The following is a 22,650-nucleotide window of genomic DNA, read 5'->3' as shown; positions in this document are numbered from 1 at the left end:
AGATATAGTTTACACTGTACCCGCAGATACACGACGCAAAATGCCCTTATTGTAATCTTAAAATATTCAAATTTATTTTTAAAAATTGTTCCACCTATTCAATACATTACGTTCATTTGAACATTACGACTTATACATTATAAATCATAATCCTTATTGGGACATATTTTGCCCTGTATTGCGGGCATCATCGGCCTGTATCTCGTTCTCAAAATCATTAGTCATCGGGATCCCAATTGTCTATTATTTAGTGTTTCTATATCCCTGTTGGGTAGTTTTTATTTCTATATTCAGTAGAACGATTTCTTGCTTAACACGTTCTTTTTTGTTGTCCCCTGTAGAAACGTCTTAACGAGGTTTTACTGTACCAATATATCATAAATGTCATAAAAGAATACTAAAATTACACTATTCATAATTCATAAAATAAACACATCCGTAAGTTCAATAGTAAATTTTAGCAATAGTCCAACCTATATGATGGCAAAGTTTCTACAGATTTTTTTAAAGAAACATTTTAAGTTTACTTCGACAGCAGTACTCAACAACATACTGTATAATCTCGAATACCACCCGCCACCAAATAAGACCCGCACCCTTCTTTTGAGAGAACAAAATTTTTTAAAAAATGTGAAGTCAAAATTATTTTCAATCTTTACTAACACACATCAAATGATTTGAAAATACAAATAAAAGTAAACAAACATTTCCAGAACGATATCCAACGAGTTCATTCATCATCATCATCATCAGTGCCAACTTCGGAACTTTTATCACCATCACCTTCCCGCAAAATGTCGTCATCGCTGCCATCCATAGCATTAGAAATGCTACATTTCCTGAAGCTCTTCCGTATGAGGTCTACAGGGATACAATTCCATGCCGTCAAAATCCACAAACACAGCAGCTGAACTTCCGGGTGCTGAATGCAACCAGTTGGCGTCAGTGTGTTATTATCAGCTGCCATCCATTCTGTATAGAGCTGTTTCAAGGTTGCTTTAAATGAATGGTTCATGCAGACATCCAGCGGCTGTAGCACAGACGTCATCCCACCCGGAATGACTGCTAGGTCGGTTTTTCCATCTTGGATATGTTTCTTCACAGCGTCTGTTGTGTGGCCGCAGTAACTGTCGAGAATAAGCAAGCTCTTTTGTCCCAATAATGCACCAGGGCGACGTTGCCAGCACACTTTACCCAGTCTTCCACAAGTGAACTGTCCATCCAGCCGGAGTTCTGAGATATGACGATAACACCAGCGGGTAGACTTTTAGGAAGCGTCTTTTGCTTCAGAACAATGTACGGCGGGAATTTGATTCTGTCGACGAGAATACACAACATTACCGTACACTTGTTTTTTATTACCACCTGTTCTAATGGTAACACTTTTCACACCCCTAACATTCACAGTCCTGTCCACTGGCATTTCAAAGTACACTGGCACCTGATCTGCACTGCCAATATGGGAAAGTAAATATGCATTTTCCTTCCGCAACCGAATTATGTGACGCTAAAACGACAATAACTTCTCATCGTAGGCACCAGGAAGACACTGTGAAATTGAGGTACCCCTTTGTACACTCAACCCATTTCTTTTATAAAAATGACAAACCCATCTTCTGCTTGCCTTAAACCCTTCCGTTGAAAGTTCCTTTGCGATCTCTAATGCCTTTAGCTGACACATTTCGGTTGACACACCATATCCCAATTCCTGCCTTTCTATCACATATTTATAAAGTTTTTTTTTTCTTCTTCTTTTCAATTTCTGGAAACTTGTACACTCAGTCCACGAAAAGCTCTACGATTACCACTACATGTCAATAGCATATTTTTCCTCTTTCTCCAATCGCAAATGCACGACTCGTCAATATTGTATTTCCTACCGGCAGCACGATTTCCAATAATTTCGGCTTCCCGAACTACTTTCAGTTTCTCACTCGCAGTAAAAGATCGCAAACACTTTGTGGAATTCATGTTGATACCCCGAGAACGTGCGTGAGACTCACGCCAAGCGCGGAAGTAGCGTATACTGAGAGCAGAGAGAGCACTGTTGCCAAGCCGCGCCGGTGATGTCCGATTTATGCGCATTCGGAAAGATAAATTTCCCAAAATTTTAAATAAGACCCGCACCCAATTTTGGAAGCGATATTTTCGAAAAAACAGTGCGGGTGGTACTCGAGATTATATGGTGATTACCAATCTTCAACGTGAAGTTACGTGTTCAGATATTTAAAGACAGTAAGCTTATCTAGTCTCTTATAAGGAGAAGATTTCAACTGGAGAGACAGAGATATGTGCCAGGTGACAAAAGGGAGGAACAGTCAGGCAGGTACAAATACCGTACAAAAGCTGTGGCTTTATGCGACTGAGAAGGAAGGCATAGAATTATCAATTGTCGTAAAGAGCAGACTCATTTCATGACCTGAGCTAAGATGCAATTCGGGTGATATTCTTTGCAAAACACATGCATTTCTGGTTCCTAAATGATCTTTGCATATTTTACATGCACAATTATGTACCATCTGTTATTTCTATTGATGTCTTTCTGATCAGTTATGCAGTCACTATATCTGAGCCTTCTGGTAGCACATAGAGCAGTCAGATAATATGCCAAAAAGACATGTTTCTACATTAATTTCTAAAATACAGGTAGACCTCGTTATAAGCGATAGTTACATTCTGCAGAATTACCGCGCATGCCGAATTTGTGTAAATAGAGTAATTTTATATGTAAAATACAGGGTTAGGTTCCCGTTTACTCACATACTAAGTTTAAAATAGCAGAGATTCTTAGTATTTTTGATTAAAAATGACCCTTATGTTTCTGAAACGCATTTTAATGCAAAATTTATACACTTAAATCAGCACTGAAACACACAATAATAAAGTAAACTCTGCATGCAAGCTCTTAGCTTTAGCTTGAACAGCAGTTCTAGACTGAGGAATGTGTTGCTGGTTGTGATGCTCAATCCAATCCAATCCAATCCATTCTTTCCATCGCTTCCGAGCGAGATTCGGTCACTCTAGTCACACTTAAGTTAGAGGAAGACTGAGCAGTTTTTCGAATTGATTCCGCATTGTCATGAATAGTTCTCACAGTGGATCACTGAAGTCCCAAAGCATGCTGAATGTCAACAATACGCTCACCTTTCTCATAGCGATCCAAACCTTCTAACTTTGTTTCTAACGAATACAACTTTGGCACACGCTTCTTTCCTTTGAGAGGCACACTTTCTTTCCTTTTACCCGGGGTTTTAAATACAAAATCTGTCAAGTGCAACTTCACAGCTTAAGGCATTACAACTTCCACATACTGTTAACAGATGCCAGCACTAGACTTAATTCCAAAATCACTGGGCGAGTTGGCCGTGCGGTTAGGGTCGCGCAGCTGTGAGCTTGCATCCGGGAGATAGTGGGTTCGAACCCCACTGTCGGCAGCCCTGAAGATGGTTTTTCATGATTTCCCATTTTCACACCAGGCAAATGGTGGGGCTGTACCTTAATTAAGGCCACGGCTGCTTCCTTTCCATTCCTAGGCCTTTCCTATCTCGTCGCCATAAGACCTGTATCGGTGTGACGTAAAGCAAATTCTAAAAAAAAATTGTTTTTAAATCGCTACATGCGAAATTACGGATTCGCGTATAATTGTACAAACTTTCTCTTGGGAATGGTTACGCTGCTCCTCAGAAAATTAACAACCTATCACAATTATAGAACTCTTTAGTTTGAACAATAAGTTACCTCTACTTGGCCTGGCTGGCAAATGAAGTTGCATATTAGTATCAGATTTTTTTAGTTCAATGATGAAAGTGATATAAAACTATATTTTTCTTCCGTTCCTGACTTCAAAACTAGGTGCCATCCAAAACAAATGCATCCTTCCCAACAAATTTCAATTTGCTTCAGATTGCTGTTTTGAATACAATTTATAACTTAAATATTCATTGCACTATCAATCTTATGTGAACCTTCAAGTTAACTGGAGATGGATTATTTCTTCAAAGATACCAAAACAAAAATCCAAAACAAATTGTAACTGTGCAGTGAAATTGACAGAGCTTATAAAATGGTTGTAATAGCCATCAGAGTGCAGTCTGGCCATTTTACAGTTATTTTATACAATTATACATTTTAGGGCATTTACATTTAAGTGCTTTATACTGATCATTTTCAGTGAATTTTTAGTTCACAAAGGTTCATCACCCTATAACAACCAATGTACAGCACTATATTTTGATACAGTACCTTAATCAACAGGCTCTTCCATACAAGTCTATAGCATGATGCATTTCCTTTGCCGTCGTTTCTGGGGCTCAGGTCGTAGAACTGCACGGACAGCTTCGTCGAACACCTAAGAGAAAGAGTGCAACAACACTATTACAGAATTACAGTATAAGTAAAACAAAGCAAGCTTCATATTCTCATAAATTTTAAAACGAACAAAGAATCGGAGAAGTGTTCATAAGAGACTAACACCAGTACATCATAGTCATTTGTGCTGATACTAAGAACAGAACTTGAAAGGTAAATTGAGGAAGACCTTGCAGGGTATTTCAGAACTCAGAAAGGAGTTTGTCAAATTTCAGAATTGTTATGAATGTTGATAATCAGACTATAAATGACAGAGCAGGGATCAAATGGAGGAGGAAGGAGTTTGTGGAAAACTTGTAAACATTGTCAACACTGTTAAGTCAGCAGAAGAGGTTACTTTAAACCTGGAATCTTATGATCGATTGATCGATCAATCAATCAATCAATCAATCAATCAATCAATCAATCAATCAATCATTATTCTGTCATTTAGCATAGAATATGCAACAGACAATGGCCGTAGCCGTGTTGAAACACTGGATCCCGTGAGATCTCCGAAGTTAAGCAACATTGGGCGTGGTCAGGAGTTGGATGGGTTGCCACGTGCTGTTGGTTGGGGGGTAAGGGAATGGAGGAGTGGAAACGAACTGGCCACCCTACGACACGTAAACTCCGGCTCAGGAACACCTCTGCAGAGGTTCGGACCTGCCTTCGGGCAGAATAACTCTTACCTTACCTTACAACTTTGATGGAAGGAGTATTTTGATAAGCTATTGAATGTAAACAACTATACAGGGGAAAGAGAAACAATACAGTGTGAAAACTCAACAAAGGATGATGTAACAATGCGGGAGGTGAAGTTAGCAGTACAAAAGATGAAGATGGGAAAAGCAATACGGATGGATGAAATCAGTGTGGAAATGATAAAGGCTGCTGGACCTGTTGGTATGCAATGGTTGTACTGACTACTAAAGTGTATGTGGAAACACACACGTGTACCAGAAGACTGGAAAAAAGGGATAATACCAGTGTTTAAACCATTCACATGCCATTTACTTGAACTAATTTATGCCTTGTTGTACCATTAACTTTCATTACTTTACATGATATTATCATTGACACTGAAAAAGAAAACCTAATGAGAGGAAAATTCAAACTACTGTCAGTTGTACTTTGTAAAGTCTTTATGTGTATGGTAGATCATAAAACAGTCATGTACGTGGAGCACCACCTTGCACTGGTGGCATTCAAATGAAGATTCCTTACTCAGACCCCTTGTCACACAGACTTTGCATCTCTGTGATGGGGTAAACTTCTTTGTTGTTGGGGGTATTTTGGTTGGAAAGTGTCCCCAGTGCCTTCCCTGAACAGTGGTGTATCCCCAGGGCTTGGGCATCCTTGTTTTGGATAGTCAGGCAAGGTGACACTTGCCAACAGCTGTTTGGCCAAACTGATCCAAAAGCTGGTAAAGTCTACTCGCTTCTTGTCAGGACTGAGGAGGCGATGATGCTGGAATTCAGAAATGTCATGTCTAGCATGTAGAAGTATATATTTTTGTATCCTTTTACATACTGCCTCATCAAGGAAGGAGAATGTGAGTCTCTCGTCATGAGAATCGACACCACCCATTCCACAGTTGTAGTCAAAAACAAGATTGGGTCTGAACTATTTCTTGCCATCGTACTTCACCACTTCAAGGTAATCTGGCCTGCATGTTGTGTAGAGAGCATGTGCACCACCTTCTTGTCCATCCATTTCACAGCCAAAACCTCATTACTGGAAACGAAGGTGAGTTCCCCCTTTTTCAGCTTTATGCTGCTGTTCCTTGGACATGAACTTCCTATCTGGTCTCACTGTACCAACAGCATAAGTCTTATTGTCCAGTAGATTTCTGAATAATGTTTGTGAACTGTACCAGTTATCCATGTACAGCATTCTCCAGCAACCCAAAAGCTCTCCACACATCTCCATTAACTACTGTTTCACGTGAGAGTAATTCCACTGTAGGTACTTCACTGCCATTCTGCTTCCCAGTTTAAATTCTGAAGTTCCAACAGTACCCATCATCAGATACACACACCTTGTATATTTTGATGCCAAACCTGGCTCTCTTTGATGGGTTATATTGTACGTATGAAAGCCTACCCTTGAACCTCATCAGACTTTCATCTATAGATACTTTTTGTCCAAGCACATAGACCTTTTGAAATCTATCTAAAAGTAAATCAAGCACAAGCCTTACTTTCCTAAGTTTATCACCAGCAGCTTCAGGGGCATCATTATATAAGTGGAGGAATTTATTCATAGATTTGAACTTCTTGAAAGGCATGGTTTCTCCAAAAATTGGAGTCTCCATAACCCTGCGCTTAGACCAATTGTCTTGGAGTGAGGGCTTCTTATTTTGTGATGTTAGGATACACAGAGCAAAATGGGCCTACATTTCATCCAGAGATACTGGAAACCAGTGTTCCTTTTCATACGACATTACCCTATTTATATCCTCGGCAGCTGATACAAGACATTTACTTGCATAAGCATTTGTCTCTTTTGTTAGATGTTCCCAAAAGTCTGCTGTTAGAAATTCGTTCACAACTTGCAGTTCGTTTATTTCACCAAATGCGATGCATGAATGATACTCTGGAATATTACTTACGTGCTTCCAGTTCCATTCCCTATCGTGTAAAAGATTATTAGAAGCCGCTGGTGTGACATCAGATGTAGGCCTAAAATTCAGAGACACATTTGACGGCAAAACAGCACTTTGTTCACCCCTAACAGCACTCACATCACTGTCACACAAACTAGTTTCACTACTTTCACTTCCACTAAATTCTTCGTCGCTTATTTCTATATCAATGTCACTCTTCTAAAAATTCCCTTATAATCACTTCGTCACTCAACTTGGAGGCAGCCATGATTTTGGTTACGATGAGTTTGCTAAGATACAGGTTATTCTTTCCGCGGAATAATTGCACAGAAGTGTTTATCAAATGCATCGATGGAATAAGACTGCTTCCATCTGTCAAGAGGTTACCTTACTAATATCCTTTCACAAAGGAAACCAGCTTGGAGCGGGTCCTGAAATTAACATTACGTCCTGACGGAGAGATCTGTCTTAGTACCGGACTGCGGTCAAGAGCCAGGACGGAGAGACCTGTCAAAGTACATCAAGTGGTTAAGAAAGGGGACAAGAAAGTTTGTGGTAACTATGGAGGAATCACACTTATATCTCACAGGTAGTTAAAATACTGGAAAGGATATTAGAAAGAAGAATGAGAAGAAAGATTGAAGGAGAGTTACAAGAGGAACAATATGGCTTCAGGAGTGGAAGATCTACAGTGGTCCCAATCTTTAGCATGAGATGAGACAGCTGATGGAAAAGAACTGGGAATATGGAAAGGATCTGGTCATGACTTTCACAGATAGAGAAAAGGCATATGATAGTGTACACAGAGAGAAGATTTGGGAAACCATGGTTAAAAAGAGACTCTTAAGAGAAATGTTAGAAATGGTGCAAGAAATGTACAACAACTGTGTTAGTAGAGTACTGACCCCAGTTGGAAAGACAGAATGGTTTAGGAATAAGACTGGACTAAGACAGGGGAGTGTGCTGTCACCTCTTTTGTTTATTATGGTAAGAGACGAAATTGTAAAGGAAACAAAGGAAGCCTATAGAAATAAAGAGATGAAGATACTGCTATTTGCAGATGATGTGATCTGGAGAAAGAACAGCAAAGAAGTGCAAAAACAACTAGATGTACTGAACGAAAAAATTGAGAAATATGGCATGAAAAATCAGTACAGAGAAAAGCAAGACTATGGCAATGTCGAGAGGGGAAAGACAAAGATAGGGCACTGTGAAAATTGGAAGTCAGAGTCTGGAAATTGTGGAGAGCTTTAAATACGTAGGAAGTGAATTAATGCAAAATGCTAGGGTGAACATGGAGATTAACAGGAGGGTACAGCAGAGTAATGCATTCTACCAAAGTGTAAGAAAACTTGTTTTGAGCAAAGAAGTACCAAGTAAAAGTAAAGAGATAATGTACAAAATGTACTATGTACCCATACTAAATTATGCAGCTGAGACTTGGACTTTGATTAGCAGGCAAGAGAGTACAATTCAAGCAAGTGAGATGAAATTCCTCAGAAGTATGATAGGAAAGACAAGGAAAGAATAAATGAAGATGTTAAGAAGGAAGTCGGGATAGGAAAGCTAAATGAAAGAGCTGGAAAGAATAAACTATGGTGGTTTGGACATGTAAAGAGGATGGAGGAGAACAGAATTCCAAGACCGATGCTGGAGGCAAAGTGCAAGGGCAAGAGAGCAAGCGGAAGACCTAGAACAAAGTGGATCGAATCAGTGAAGAGCAGCATAAGAAGAAGAAATTTAGACTGGGACAAGATCGTGGAAGAGGAATGGTGGAAGGAAAGAGGAAGATGGAGAAGTGCTTTAAATGCCCCAACAATGCAGGAGTTGGATAAGGGGAAATGATGATGATTATGAATTACAACTTTGGTACATCATATTTGCAGTATTCTGCAATTACATACTGATTACATCCATATCAAAGAACTCCTTTTGATGAATAAAAAGGATGTTCAACAGCCAATGATTCAATCTAGTTTTAAACATATCGTTACGTGTCAGGCCTGTTCTAGCTCCCTTCAGCACTTCCTGGAAGGAAAAAGCGAGTCAACTGGGACCTCCCAGCCTAAGGCCATGGCCGGTCTTTCCGTGCATTGTGTCTGTCTGGTTTTCCAGCACACATTTTGGGAAGTGCAACGAGAATGTTTTGTCTCTAGCTGAGTCCTGAATATTCCTGGTAACCCATTAACGAGATATAAATACAAGGCCGCCGCGTATGAAGGGGAGTTATGTTGGAGGGTCGAGTGTGTGGCAGGTGTTCCACCAGTCAGTGTTGTTCAGTAGTCAGGCTGGGGTGACAGTTATGTTGGTTGCTGCCAGTGTCCCACCAGTGTCAGAGTATCTGAGCGTTGTACAGTGTGTGTACTACTTTGGAGTACTGACTGGAGTGCTGGTTGTCGTCTGTGCCCCGCCGGAGTCCGAGTATCTTCATGTACTGAAGAGAGTCCTGCCTCAGAGTACTGTGTGTGTTACCGTGAACTGAGGACTGCCATGGAGTCAGTGTGGGGAGCAGCTGTCGTGAGTGTAATTGGAACGGTGGTGTTGGTAGTTGGTGTGAGGAGTATTGTCCTGCTGGTTAGTACTGTTGAGCTGTTCACTATGTGAATTACTGGACTGTCTCTGGAGTCAAACCAAGGGAAAAGACATCGTGTGTTATGTATGCAGTTGCTGTAAGGTGTGACTGGACTTGCAGGAGGAAGTGAAAGCAAGGTGAGCCTATCAATAAGGATTACAGCCATCTCAGGTAATACGAACGAGCCAGACTGCCTACTGTGAAGACCACACAGACTTATAAATAGGCAGATTATAGCCATCTCAGGTGAAACGAACGAGCCGGACTGCTTACTGTAACGACCACACAGACTTGTAAATAGGCAGCAATTAGTGAGTGAGGTCATTCATGGTTGAACAGACTTGTGTGTGTACATATATTGGGTCATAACATAATGAAATAAAACAAACTGTGTTTAATTTGTAATAAAAGAGGTGTCAGAAAGTGGGATAGACCCTATGTGTAATTGGCACAAATCAGCAGACCAGATACTGCAGGTTTCGACAGCTGTTGGAAGTATTCTGGAACATCTGTGCATAGTGAGTGCACACACCAAATCGTTCAGTTTTGTTTCTTGCAGTGTTTCTGCATGCTAATTGAGACCAGAAGCCACATGAAAATGAAGATGAAAGTCAAAAGAAGACTAAGGAAGATCAGAAGATAATGCAGAAGACTGAAGAAGGCCAGAAGATGATGGAGAAGAAGATGGAAAAAGGCCAGAAGAAGACAGAGGACAGCCAGAAGATGGATGACAGACAGATAAAAATCAACGAGAGTCTCCGCAAAACAAAGCATGTTCCAGGAGGGAGGCCGAGTACGAAGTTCTCTGCTGAAGACCACAGTGGTGTTCAAAAGAAACTGAAGCCGTGACACCTGGATGGAAATGCTTCCCCCCCGCCCCCACTTAACAGTCTGCAGTGCACGAGGCCATGGATCTGCACCAGCGAGGATGTCAACTGAAAGAGAGCTGTGCCTTCCAGGGTGGTGGTGGTGGTGATTATTGTTTTAAGAGAAGTACAACTAGGCAACCATCCTTTATATAACACTAATCAGAGGGAAAAAATGGAAGGGATCCGACACTTCGAAAAATGAAGACATCGGCCAAAGGAAGACAAGGGCCACGAACGGCATGAAAATGAAAGACTCCCTAGCCCTCGCAAACCTAATAGTGTCGGTGTCGGAAAAGAACAAGAGTTGACCAAGAGAGGTCGGAAAGGATAGATGAAAGTGAGGAACCTAGCACAAGTGGAAGCAATGCCAGGACTCAGCTAAGGAGCTCGTGGTCGCCAACCCACGCTCCAAAGTTCAGAGCCGGTGGGGCCCCTTGTCGCCTCGTCGCCCCTTCCAGGGGATTTAGCGTTCGACCGACCTGAAAACCACCAAGCCCAAACTGATCGATATGCCTGGGTCTGAAAGTGAGACCAGACGATCTGCACGTCACTGTCTAGAACAGAGACACTAGGTGACACACCACATGCACATATTAACGTTTTTATGTATATTGTGTACTATAGACTATTCATCTCTCGTGCATCTATAGTCATACTGTTTTAGGTTTAAGAAATAAATACCGAAAATTTAAGTTCTAGTTCCATTCGGAAGTGCATTAAAGCAAATTTATTGCAACACTGATAGGTCCGGAAGTCAAGTGAGATAAATGTCAGGTGCAGCCGACGAGCCATTCTCTCACTCACATCAATTAGTGAAGTTTGGCTTGTGTGTGGTTGCCAGCAGCGCGTATTATTTCTTAGTGTACAACGAGCGAACACCACTGAAAATTGGGAGAATGACATAGGGTGGCTGTATAATATCGTAAGGAAGGGAGGCTTGTCTCTTGAACTCCAGAGGATATGGAAAGACTCTTATTGCATTCTAATGGGATTAAATGAAGTCATCCATTGAGTATAACAAAGGGTAAGATGCAAAATGAAGGTGGTAAATCTGGATCGACTCGTGCCATACTGAGGAACAGCCGAGAAGATAACCGAATGGGTCAATCACCTATCAAAGGGGGGCAATATTACATGCCAGACCTGTCGTAGCTCCGTTCGGTACTTTCTGGAAGAAACTAGCCAGTCAATTGGGACTGCCCAGTCTGTGGCCATAGCCGGTCTTTCTGCTTATTGTTCTCTTCGCTTGATTTTCCTGCAGGCTTTTTGGGAAGTGCAAAGAGAATGTTTCGTCTAGTCGAATACTGAATATTCTAATACCCCAGCATTAAGATATAAATACAAAGCCACCGCGAACGACGGGGAGTTGTAGCGCTGGAGGGTTAAGTGTGTGGTGGGTGTACTAGCAGTCAGTGTTGAGAGTTCGGTGGTCGGGCTGGGGTGACAGCAATGTTGGCTGCCACTAGTGTCCTACCAGTGCCAGAGTATCTTAGTATAGTACGGTGTGTGTACTGGCTGGAGTGCTGTATGTACTGTATACCAGCATGAAATGAGCGATTGGAGCTTGACAGCAGAAGTGCTGGTTGTCTTCTATGCTCCGCTGAGGTCACAGTATCATCGGGTACTGAGGAGAGTACTGCCTCAGAGTACTGTGTGTGTGTACATGTGTTTCTATGCTACTGTGGACTGAGGACTGCCATGGAGTCAGTGCCTGAAGCAGCTGTCGTGAGTGTAAATGGAAAAGTGTTAATGGTCGTCGTGAGAAGTATTGTCCTGCTGGTTAGCACTATTGAGCTGTTGGTGTTTAAGTAGTTCACTATGTTTGGCTGTGTGAATTACTGGACTGTCTCTGGAATCGAACCACAGAACAGTTGTGTTATGGAGGTTAGCAACCCTGTGTTCAAACTTATTCGTGTGTATGCAGCAGTTGTATTGGAGTGAATGGACTGAACATGCAGAACGAGGTGAAAGTAAGGCGAGCCTGTCAGTAAGGATTACAGCCATCTCAGGTAATAATTTTCAATTGAAACTGGTAACTAACCTTTATTATCCCATACAGTTTTAAACATGTAAACATAGTTATTCAGTAAAAAGAACGAGTGAGTTGGCCATGTACTTAGGGGCGCGCAGGCTGAGAGCTTGCAATGGGAGATAGTGGGTTTGAACCCCATAGTCTGCAAGTCCCGATATGGTTTTCTATGGCTTCCCATTTTTCACACCAGGCAAATGCTGGGGCTATACCTTAAGGCTATGGCTGCCTCCTTCTTACTCCTAGCCCTTTCTTATTCCATCGTCGCCATAAGACCTATTTGTTTCAATGCGACGTAAAGCAACTTGTAAAAAAAAAAAAATTAAGTAAAAAATAAACTCACTTTTACAATAACAATAAAAAACAGAACAAAAACAGGCTTAATAACAAATAAACATTTTACAATAATGGCTCAAAATGTTTTCCCAGAGCATGAATACAGACATGGAACACAGGCATTGAATCTGCAATTTTTCTTAACTGCATTTCAACTTTGTCGAAAGCTAAAATTATTCTAGTAACAAGTTCCTCATCTGAATTCACAAAGGTTGTGTACACAATTGTTTTAACGTACCCTAATAGGACACGGGAACCCACCTCATTACATTTCCCAAGACAACCCAATGGCTTTGCCCAATTCTAAATGTTCGTACCTACTATTAAATACAATTCCGGAGTTTCAAGTCCCCCAATCGGATCTCCGGGGGGGGGGGACACAGGGTTGAGAGTAGCCTTGAATCAAAGATGTTTGCTTCGCAGAGAGATATTATGTGGAACCTAGGGGTTTACTACAGACTGGCAAACTATCAACTGTTGAGAGAGAAATTACACTATATGGCGTGAAGATCTTGGGACTGTGTGAGAGACACTGGAAAGGTGCTGGGCATTTCACCACTACCAATGGTAACACAGTATATTTCTCCGGCCATCAAAGTCGAAATGGTGTAGCAGTCATCGTTCCACAGAAGTTATGTAGCGCAGTCATTAGATACTATCCAGTTAATGATAGAATTATTTCCATCAAGATAAATTCAACACCTTGTAAATTAAATATTGTACAGGTGTATGCACCAACATCTGCTGCCCCTGAAGATGAAATAGACGAATTCTACAGTCAATTAGAATGCTTTATTGATAACATTCCTCAAAGAGAAGTTCTCATAATTCAAGGTGACTTCAATGCTAAGATTGGTGACACGTCATCCGATAACTACCTTAGTGTACATGTTGGTCCATATGGGCTTGGGACTAGAAATGATAGAGGAGAGTGTCTTCTGCAATTTTGTATAGATAAGGAAATGGTTACCAATACACTCTTTCAACATCACCCTCGCCGCCGATATACGTGGATATCCCCTGGAGACAGGGTACGAAATCAAATTGATCGTATCCTGATCAGAAGTCGTTGAAAGTCATCTGTTTTAAACAGCAGAAGTTACCCTGGTGCTGAATGTGGTTCAGGCCACATCCTCGTCATCATGAGAATGCGACTAAAACTCAAAACCACATGAAATGTACAGGAAATGAAAGTTAATGATAGAGCTCTATGTAACTTCGGCGAGGCTATTCATCCCAAACTACAATCATTAGGAATAAATCCCACTGACACTGCAGATTCGGTATGGAACAACTTGAAGACTGCTATGAATAGTGCAAGCAAGGAAATACATGAGGAGAATTCATTTCCTAGGAAGCCATGGTTAAGCGCAGAAACTTTGAGCCTAATAGAGGAAAGGAAACAGCTGAAAAGAAACAATTATAAAACTGATGAATATTTAAAAATGTACGCATCACTATCTCGGAACAGTGCAGACTTGATAAGGCAAACCAGATTCATGAAATCTGTGAAGAGATTGAACTGCATAAGCAGCACTGTCAACCTCGTGATCTCTTTATGAAGGTAAAGAAAATTACCCGCGACTTCAAGCCCCGTTCATGGGTTGTGGAAGATGAAGATGGTACCCTCATTGGAGAGAAACAACTGGCCACCGAAAGGTGGAAAAGATACTGTGAAAATCTATATGCAGATGCAACCACCAGGAATGTTTGCAAAAATTACAACCCTAATTAATCTAACTCTGAACCAGAGCCTTCAATATTGCGGAGTGAAGTAGAAGATGCAATTAAACACCTGAAGAATCATAAAGCACCAGGAAGTGATGGCATCACTGGGGAAATGATTAAGGAAATGGGAGAAGAAGGGGTACATTTAATGCACTTCATCTGTAACAAGATATGGGACAGTGGTGTATGGCCACAAGACTGGCTCATCTTCATTCCACTTCGCAAAAAAGGATCAACAAGGAACTGCAGGAATTATTGAACCATCTCACTAATATCACATGCAAGTAAAATATTATTGCACATCATAAATGAGCATTTGAAACCTTACATTAGATGTCAGCTCCCGTCAGAACAGGCTGGCTTTGTCAAGGGAAGAGGAACTAGAGAACAGATTCTAAATATATGTCAGTTGGTTGAAAAGGCACATGAATTCAACATTCCTTTGTTTCTGTGCTTCATTGACTACCAAAAGGCCTTCGATTGTGTTTTGAGGCTAAAGTTGTGGTGTGTTCTAGAGGAAATGGGAATTCCATCTCATCTCATTTCACTTATAAAAGGCTTATACGATAACAACTTCGCCAAAGTCAGAGTTGATGGTGATCTATCATCAAGTTTCAAAGTCTCCAAAGGTGTGAGACAAGGATGCATCTTATCACCTCAATTGTTTAACATCTATGGTGGATATATCATGAGGCATGCCCTCGACAGTTGGGAAGGAGGATTTTCGATTGGTGGGAAGAGAATTAATAACCTCCGTCTTGCAGACGACACCACACTTGTAGCCAGCAGTGTACAGGAGCTTGTCGAGATAATGGATCGCGTACAACAGGAAAGTCACAAACTTGGCATGGAAATTAATTGGAACAAGACAAAACTAATGATTGTCAACAAAGGTGCAGAAATTCAGCTGCCACAGCACCTTAATAATCTCCAAAGAGTCTGTCAGTTTCCTTATCTTGGTTCAATAATCGAGGGCAAAAGTAGCTGTGAAAAAGAAATCAAACGTCGCATCATTCTAGGACGTACAGCTATGGCAAAATTAAAGATGATCTGGCAAGATAGAGCAATCAATATCTATGAATCTATGAAAAGATTAGTCCATTCGCTTGTGTTCTCGATCTTCCTGTATGGATGCGAAACTTCGACCATAAAAGCTAAAGACAGGAACCGAATCAACACCTTTGAAATCTGGTGCTGGAGAAGGATGTTGCGAATACCGTGGACAGCCAGGCGAACAAATGACTCTGTCATCCGGGAAATTGGAATACAAGAAAGTTTATGCCAAGTTGTGTACCAAAGAATCCTGCAATTCTTTGGTCACATTATGAGAAGAGAGGATGACAACCTGGAAAAATTAATTGTCCAAGGAAAAGTTTCTGGCACAAGGACACGAGGACGGGTTGCAAAAAGATGGGTTGATCAAGTAAGAGAGATCATGGATTTACCATGGAGAATTACTATCCGGAAAACGCAAGTACGTACAGAATGGTATCAGCTTATAAAAGAAACAACAAAGTCCTTGGGTCATGATACTCAGTCATGAGTGAAACGACTGGAGAGAGAGAGAATAGGAAAAAATCGAGGTGGTTATATCTAGCAAAAGAAGGAGGCCAGGCAATCTGACCATACTGACCAATCCACCTGTGGGGAAACAAAGCGCTTAAATACTGGGGTACAAGAACAGCAAAATGTGGCAGAGTGCCGCCATGTTGGAACCATACTGCTCTAAGTATCAGAAGCGGAACCTCTTCTAAATAAACTGGCCATACATTTTGTAGGAAAACTAGGCAGGTGAGACACCATCTAAATGGGGAGGGAGTAGTATAGGGCCCACCAAACAGCCACCGATAATCACTGTTCTGCAATGGTTTCATTGCCGCCATCCTGTATTAGTTTTTAGGATGACTTCTGCATCCTGAATCAGAATCTTATGTTAATTTTTCCCCATCACATAAAATTTTCTCAAAAATCCTATATTACGTTTATTTCATCAGGTGCACTAATGCACTTCTTATGTTGTTAAGCAGAGTGTTGCTTTAATTTAGATTTCCATATTCTTTAATTAATTTATTTTATTATTTTATTAATTCAGCGTCGTCCAGCCATCTCGTAGTCCTGTATTATCACGCCGGCAACTATGTACAACATAGACGGCAATGCACTGTTTTGGCTGAGTGGTGTCATTCTCTCGCACTTCGTCTGCGACAGTCTGAGTTTTGTTTCGCTTGCTAGTGAAAAGAGATTTTTGTCTTCATAAGCGTTCTATATGTAAGTGATGTACTGTGTTAATATTTTTATTGAACTTACATCTATCAACATGCCATTACGTGACTGCAAGAACAATCCAGATACATTCTGCTATGTATGGAGAAGTTTCATGCCGATGAGACAGCGACGCAGTATAGCCGAGTTTGTAAAAAAAGGCCTACTATGCCTACTTTGGCTTGAAACTTGGAGACCAAGACAAGCCGTGGGCACCACATAAGGCTTGTAGAACCTGTATAGAGCAGTTACGGCAATGGGTGAACGGTAAGCGAACTGCGTTGCCATTCGGTATTCCAATGGTGTGGCGAGAACCCCCAGACCACAGTACTCACTGCTATTTCTGTTCTGTGAAAGTGAAGGGATTTAACAGCAGCAACAAAGGTAACATTGTGTATCCAAGCAATATTCGATCTGCAATTTTACCCGTTCCTCATTGCCCTGATACACCAGTACCATGGTGTCCAGAACATTTACAGGATCGTCCCTCTTCTGAATCTGATGCAGAAATGGCGGGCACTAACTGACTGTGATTTCTCCCCTGAATGTGTTGAAAAAGAACCAAGGCTGTTTGAGCAAAGTGGATTAAATGACTTCATTCGAGATCTTGGCCTTACAAAGGAATCTGCCGAATTACTCGGGTCTAGACTTTGTGAAAGGAATATGTTCGCGCCAGAGACAACATACTTTTGGTATAGACATCGAGAACAAGAATTTACACTGGTTTACTGCAACAACATTCTGGAGGTTATCTTAAAACTAGGAGCACCACAGTATGACCCTATTGACTGGAGAATTTTCATCGACGCCTCAAAGCGTCTCTAAGCGTAGTTTGAAGCGCGTCCTTCTTCACAATGAAAACAAACTTTCATCCATTCCCGTTGCTCATTCGGTTATTATGCAAGAAACATATGGAAATCTCAAAATGCTGTTGTGTAAACTGAAGTACCAGGAACACAAGTGGCAAGTGTGTGGTGATTTCAAAGTGATAGGTATTCTGTTAGGTTTACAAGGAGGTTACACAAAGCACCCCTGCTTTCCGTGTGAGTGTGACAGTCTAGCACGGTTACATAACTGAACTCAAAAGGAATGGCCGTGTAGACAATGGATTGTAGGGTCAAAAAACCTAAAACAAGAAACTCTTGTTCACAAGAGCAAAATACTGTTACCTACGCTTCATATCAAACTAGGGCTTATGAAGCAATTCGTTAAGGCCCTTAACAATGAAGGTGAATGCTTTCAGTACCTGTTGATTAGCAGGCATCAGTAATTCCAAAATCAGGGAGGGTATTTTCACAGGTTCTTTCTGATGCTAATTTTGAAGATATGTGCGCTGCAGACCGATCGGCATGGATAGCATTCCGGAATGTGGTCAAAAACTTTCTTGGAAAAACAAAGGATTCAGACTACAAACAAATGGTGGATAGATTGCTAATTTCTTTTCAATATTTAGGCTGCAAAATGAGCTTGAAAGTGCACATGGTACATTCACATCCGGACTATTTCCCTGAGGGCCTAGGAATGCTGAGCGAAAAGCAAGGAGAAAGATTCCATCAGGATCTACAGGAAATGGAATGCAGATTTCAAGGGAAATGGAACAAAGACATGCTGGCAGGTCCAACTACTTTCACACATGAAAAGCAAGGCGAAGATGTTTCTTATACTAAGGTAGGACATTATAAAATTGAAACCGTAGACTTACCATTCTCAGTACATTATGAGGCTTAATGCGTGGTAAATTTTGGTCCATTTGGCTGTGTTATTCTACACATCTGTTAACACAATACACTACATATCTTTATATTATGTTCATAAGTATACCAGTGTAAGATAGGAGTGTTCAGATGGGTGAAAATAATAAGAAAGAAGCATTCTTTACATGTGATAATAGTAATCTTGCATGTGCACATGCTGCATATTTATCAAATTTTCATTTTGAATTTGCACAAAAACCTGATATGACAGGAGAAAATTGACTTCAGTTCCGGAATCAGCATGTCCGAAATATAAAAGATCACTATGTAAACTTCATGCAATGATCGGAAAGTTTGAATTCGCAGGTCAGTGTAATACATGCCCAAATGTTCACATTAACTCTCTTGGTGCCAGGCGGTAGTGCGAGCACCCGCACTTTAAATTGCCAAAGCCGATCTGGTCGGCCTTTAAAAATCCACACGGAAGTTGCCAGAGCCGATTACATCAGCCAGCTTAAAATTCTGTGATGTACATAAGTTTGAGGCAACCTACAGCGACGCGCATACTTTTGTTACAACCTGTAGTAAAGGGGCTACACGTTATTGTGTGCCTGACCTTGCTTTGGAAGTTCTAAGAGGGTGTTATAGCTTTCACAAGAGCCGTTTCCTGTGTTTACAAATACCGCTAACCGGTCAGTAAGTGATTGCTCCTTGCAGTGAGTGAATTTGTAACAGCAGAATGGCAAGTTCTTCACGTGATAATTTTTCAGCAGGTATTGATGACGATAAATTAATGCAGTATTTGGAACAATGCAAAGTAAACGCGGGTGATATATTGGATAGCGATAGTGAATTTAGTTCAGAGAGTAGCGACGAAATTATACCGGACACGCCTGCGGAATTACCGCTGGTAAAGAAGAGACGTTTAATTGTTTCTAATAGCATTAAAGCTACTGTGAATATGGTGGTAGATGAAACTAATGATAAAGCAGATGATGATGATGTGTCTGGAGAACATTTTGTGGAAATTTGTCCCAATGAACATGACAACATTCCTCAACCTCCTGTCTCCTTCAAAGGAACTTCTTGGACCTAAACATGCCCATATCATACTTCAATTTACTTTTCACTTTTCTCTCTGCTAAACCTTGTAGTTGCATATAGTCCTCTGTCATTATGTAAATGCCGGTGCCCGTGGGCCAAGTGTAGCGTGCCTTCCTCTCACCCGGAGGTCATGGGTTTGATTCCCGCCCGGTCAAGAATATTTGCCAGGTCTTGAGGGTCAATATGAGGTTCACTCAATCTAAGTGACCTTAAGTGATTGCAATAAAGGAGATATCTGAGGGTGAGAGGGGGGGCCCCGGTCTAGAAAAACAAGAAAAATGACAGAGAGGATTCATCTCACTGACCATGCTTCGCTTCGTAAACTGTAGGTCTCCGAACTGAGCAGCGGTCGCTTGGTAGCCCAAAGCAAATCAGGGCTTTAGCGCGTTATAGAAACCTTAATTCCGTATATTCTGTTGTATCGAAAAATTATTTTTCAAATAGATACTAGAACCTAAAACGGGAAAATGATTTTGCTGAAAACGAAAACTATAATATCAACTATTATTTTATATTTTTTAAATATTTCAAAATTATTTTTATACTATGTTGTCCGCACGTAGAAAGTCTCTTGTCAGTATTTGCCATACATCGATACATATAAGCGAATTTAATCGGTGAGTAATATTGTCACGTTTTTACTGGTGACATATGATAGAATTTTTATTTTTAATGTTTTTATTTTTCTCGTTCAAATTAGTTATTCTATAGAATTGTATTTAGAAATACATTATACATAATTACGTACATTCTTTTGTATCGTAAATGATTTTTTCCAAGTAGATATTGAGAGAGAAATTGCGAAAATGCTTTTCTCTTCCTAAAAATAAACATTATCGACAACTATAAATCAACAATAAAACGTTTTCGACTCTTTATATCACTCTAAACCAGTTGCTTATTCTATGTAGTTGATATGTAGAAAATTTCATGCAGATACTTGGTATACACCGGTAGATATACGTGAATTTTAAAATACATGTATTTCCACTGAAAGAGGCCTGGCACTTTATAGTAGTAGAGTGGAGGCGGAGCTCTGGCCTCTTCCAGCTGATGGTAAGCGGCCGACCAGATCGGCTCCTGGCTCCAAGAGGGTTAAATTTGTTCCAATGTGAAAAAAACATGAGTTTTGTAAGAATTCACGTACAGTATAACCCCGGTTTTGTGTAAACCAGCATTTAACGGAATAAATTTCAAGTCCCGAAAATCATTCCATAAGAGCAATGCAATGTTATATTCGATTTAATGTAATTCACAATAAGGCAAAATCTGCATTTAGCATTAAGGAAATTTTAAAATTCTCAAATATTTATTTCTATTTGTTTTGGTTATTTGGTTAAGAACCTATGAAAACGACGTCATAAGCTTGGTAAGGATGATTCAAGGCAGAAAAGGAATTTAGAGCACGGGCACTTAGGGCTAAAGTCAGATGTCGGACTCAGATGCACATCTGACCACGGCCGCTGTAATACAGTAGAAGGGAACCCCCGTTTAAACGACAATGTTATTATGCCCTACAAAACTTCATATAATATTCTGTGCAATATTCCTCGGTTACAATAACACTTTTAATGATTCATCCGTTATTACGGGCAAATTCGGGCGTTAGTTTTTATCTGTTATCAATATACATACACTCCACTCCAGCATTTATATTGAATTTGATCGATAATCTTATGTATAGGTTCCTCGCAATGCACGAGCGAATCGAGCTTGAGCGAGCCAGAGCTCTTCTCACAACGACTGGTAGAAACAAACATCGAGAGAATATGTTTTCGCAATAAGTGCAATGGCAGCAGTTGTTAACTACTTGAAAATAAAGGCTGAAGTAAACTATTGCTTAATTTTAATACTACTGTATGTAATGAAATATAATAAGAATGAGATACTTGTACTTCTCAAGATACAGCGGTGTGCATAACTAATTTCAGAGGTTAGGTTGTGTACTTTCGCGTCTTCGCCCCAGTGTGCTAAGTTGGGCTCATCAGCGGGTAAATAGCACACCTACCAAAATGTATCGCTGTTGCATACCGTGGCAACCAGGAATGAGTTAGCTGGAAAATTTATAATGTCCAATAACGGACCATTTATATTTGTATTATAAATTTACTAATTCGGGACAAATACTTCAGGTTCCCTATGGGAATCAATATCTATATCATCTGATGGCCAGGCAGGCATCAATTTTTGGTAATGAGACAAAGTCTCTCATAGTACATTGGCATTACCGGTGGCTCCAAGTAGCCTACGCAGTGGCCTCCATGGTATGCACTAGCTATGCGTTATGGTGGGTGTGCTATTTACCACCTGATGAGCCCAACTTAGCACACTGGGGCGAAACGCTGGCAACCAGGAATGAGTTAGCTGGAAAATTTATAATATCCAATAACAGACCATTTGGTATTATTTTGGTATCTTTCCCAACTTTTATGGAAAATCATGTATAATGTTATAAGAACCACCTTAAAGTGAAGGGGTTTTGCATTCACCAACAAAACTCTGTCAAAAGGAAGGATTAACCATGGGCTCACCATTATCAGGAATAATAGTGAACATATTCCTTGATAACATTGAAAAAATTTCTTAACCAACTGAGAGACGTAGAGGGAGATAAAGTTTTGAGACAAAGTTTTAAGAGGTGTACAACTACACTGGCAAAATTAATGGAGCACTTGAATTTTCTAAGGAAAAAGCATGTTAAATTGAGAAACATTTGTTTTATTATTTACATTGATCATTTTCATGAAAAAATTATCTATATAAGGGTTCTGGCTCATGAATTCCAATCAAAGAAAAAACTCCCCCAGAGGAGGGATTTGAACACAGACCTCTGAACTGACAGGATCGCTCCATAGCAAGCTATAATAGATGATAGTAGGCTACACACCGTATAATCCTGAATACCACCCGCACTTTTCCCCCCAAAAATATTGGTTCTAAATCTTGGGTGCGAGTCGTATTAAAGTTCTTCATTCTTGTAAATACTGACTACATTTACATGGAGTATTGAAACAGATTTGATTACGGTTACTGTACTCAATATACCCCATGTAAACGGGCATTCAGGTCTTATTGTATTTTAGTTGCGTTCTAGAAAACAA

At 40.4% G+C, this 22,650-nt stretch overlaps 1 protein-coding gene across 1 annotated transcript in view; it reads right to left on the bottom strand.

The window, feature by feature from the left end:
* The window catches only part of Mtl (Rac family small GTPase Mtl), an 82,188-nt gene that overhangs the window by 5,798 nt on the left and 53,740 nt on the right, over window positions 1-22,650 (bottom strand). The window contains exon 6 of the mRNA XM_067154038.2: window positions 4,243-4,348. Within this exon, the coding sequence (XP_067010139.1) occupies window positions 4,271-4,348 (78 nt within the window). The 3' untranslated portion in view covers window positions 4,243-4,270. The remainder of the gene's footprint in view (window positions 1-4,242; window positions 4,349-22,650) is intronic.

Source organism: Anabrus simplex, chromosome 1 (genome assembly GCF_040414725.1).
Source record: "Anabrus simplex isolate iqAnaSimp1 chromosome 1, ASM4041472v1, whole genome shotgun sequence".
NCBI lineage: Eukaryota > Metazoa > Arthropoda > Insecta > Orthoptera > Tettigoniidae > Anabrus > Anabrus simplex.
Note: the sequence above shows the minus strand (reverse complement) of the source record. Positions and strands in the feature narration are given on the sequence as shown.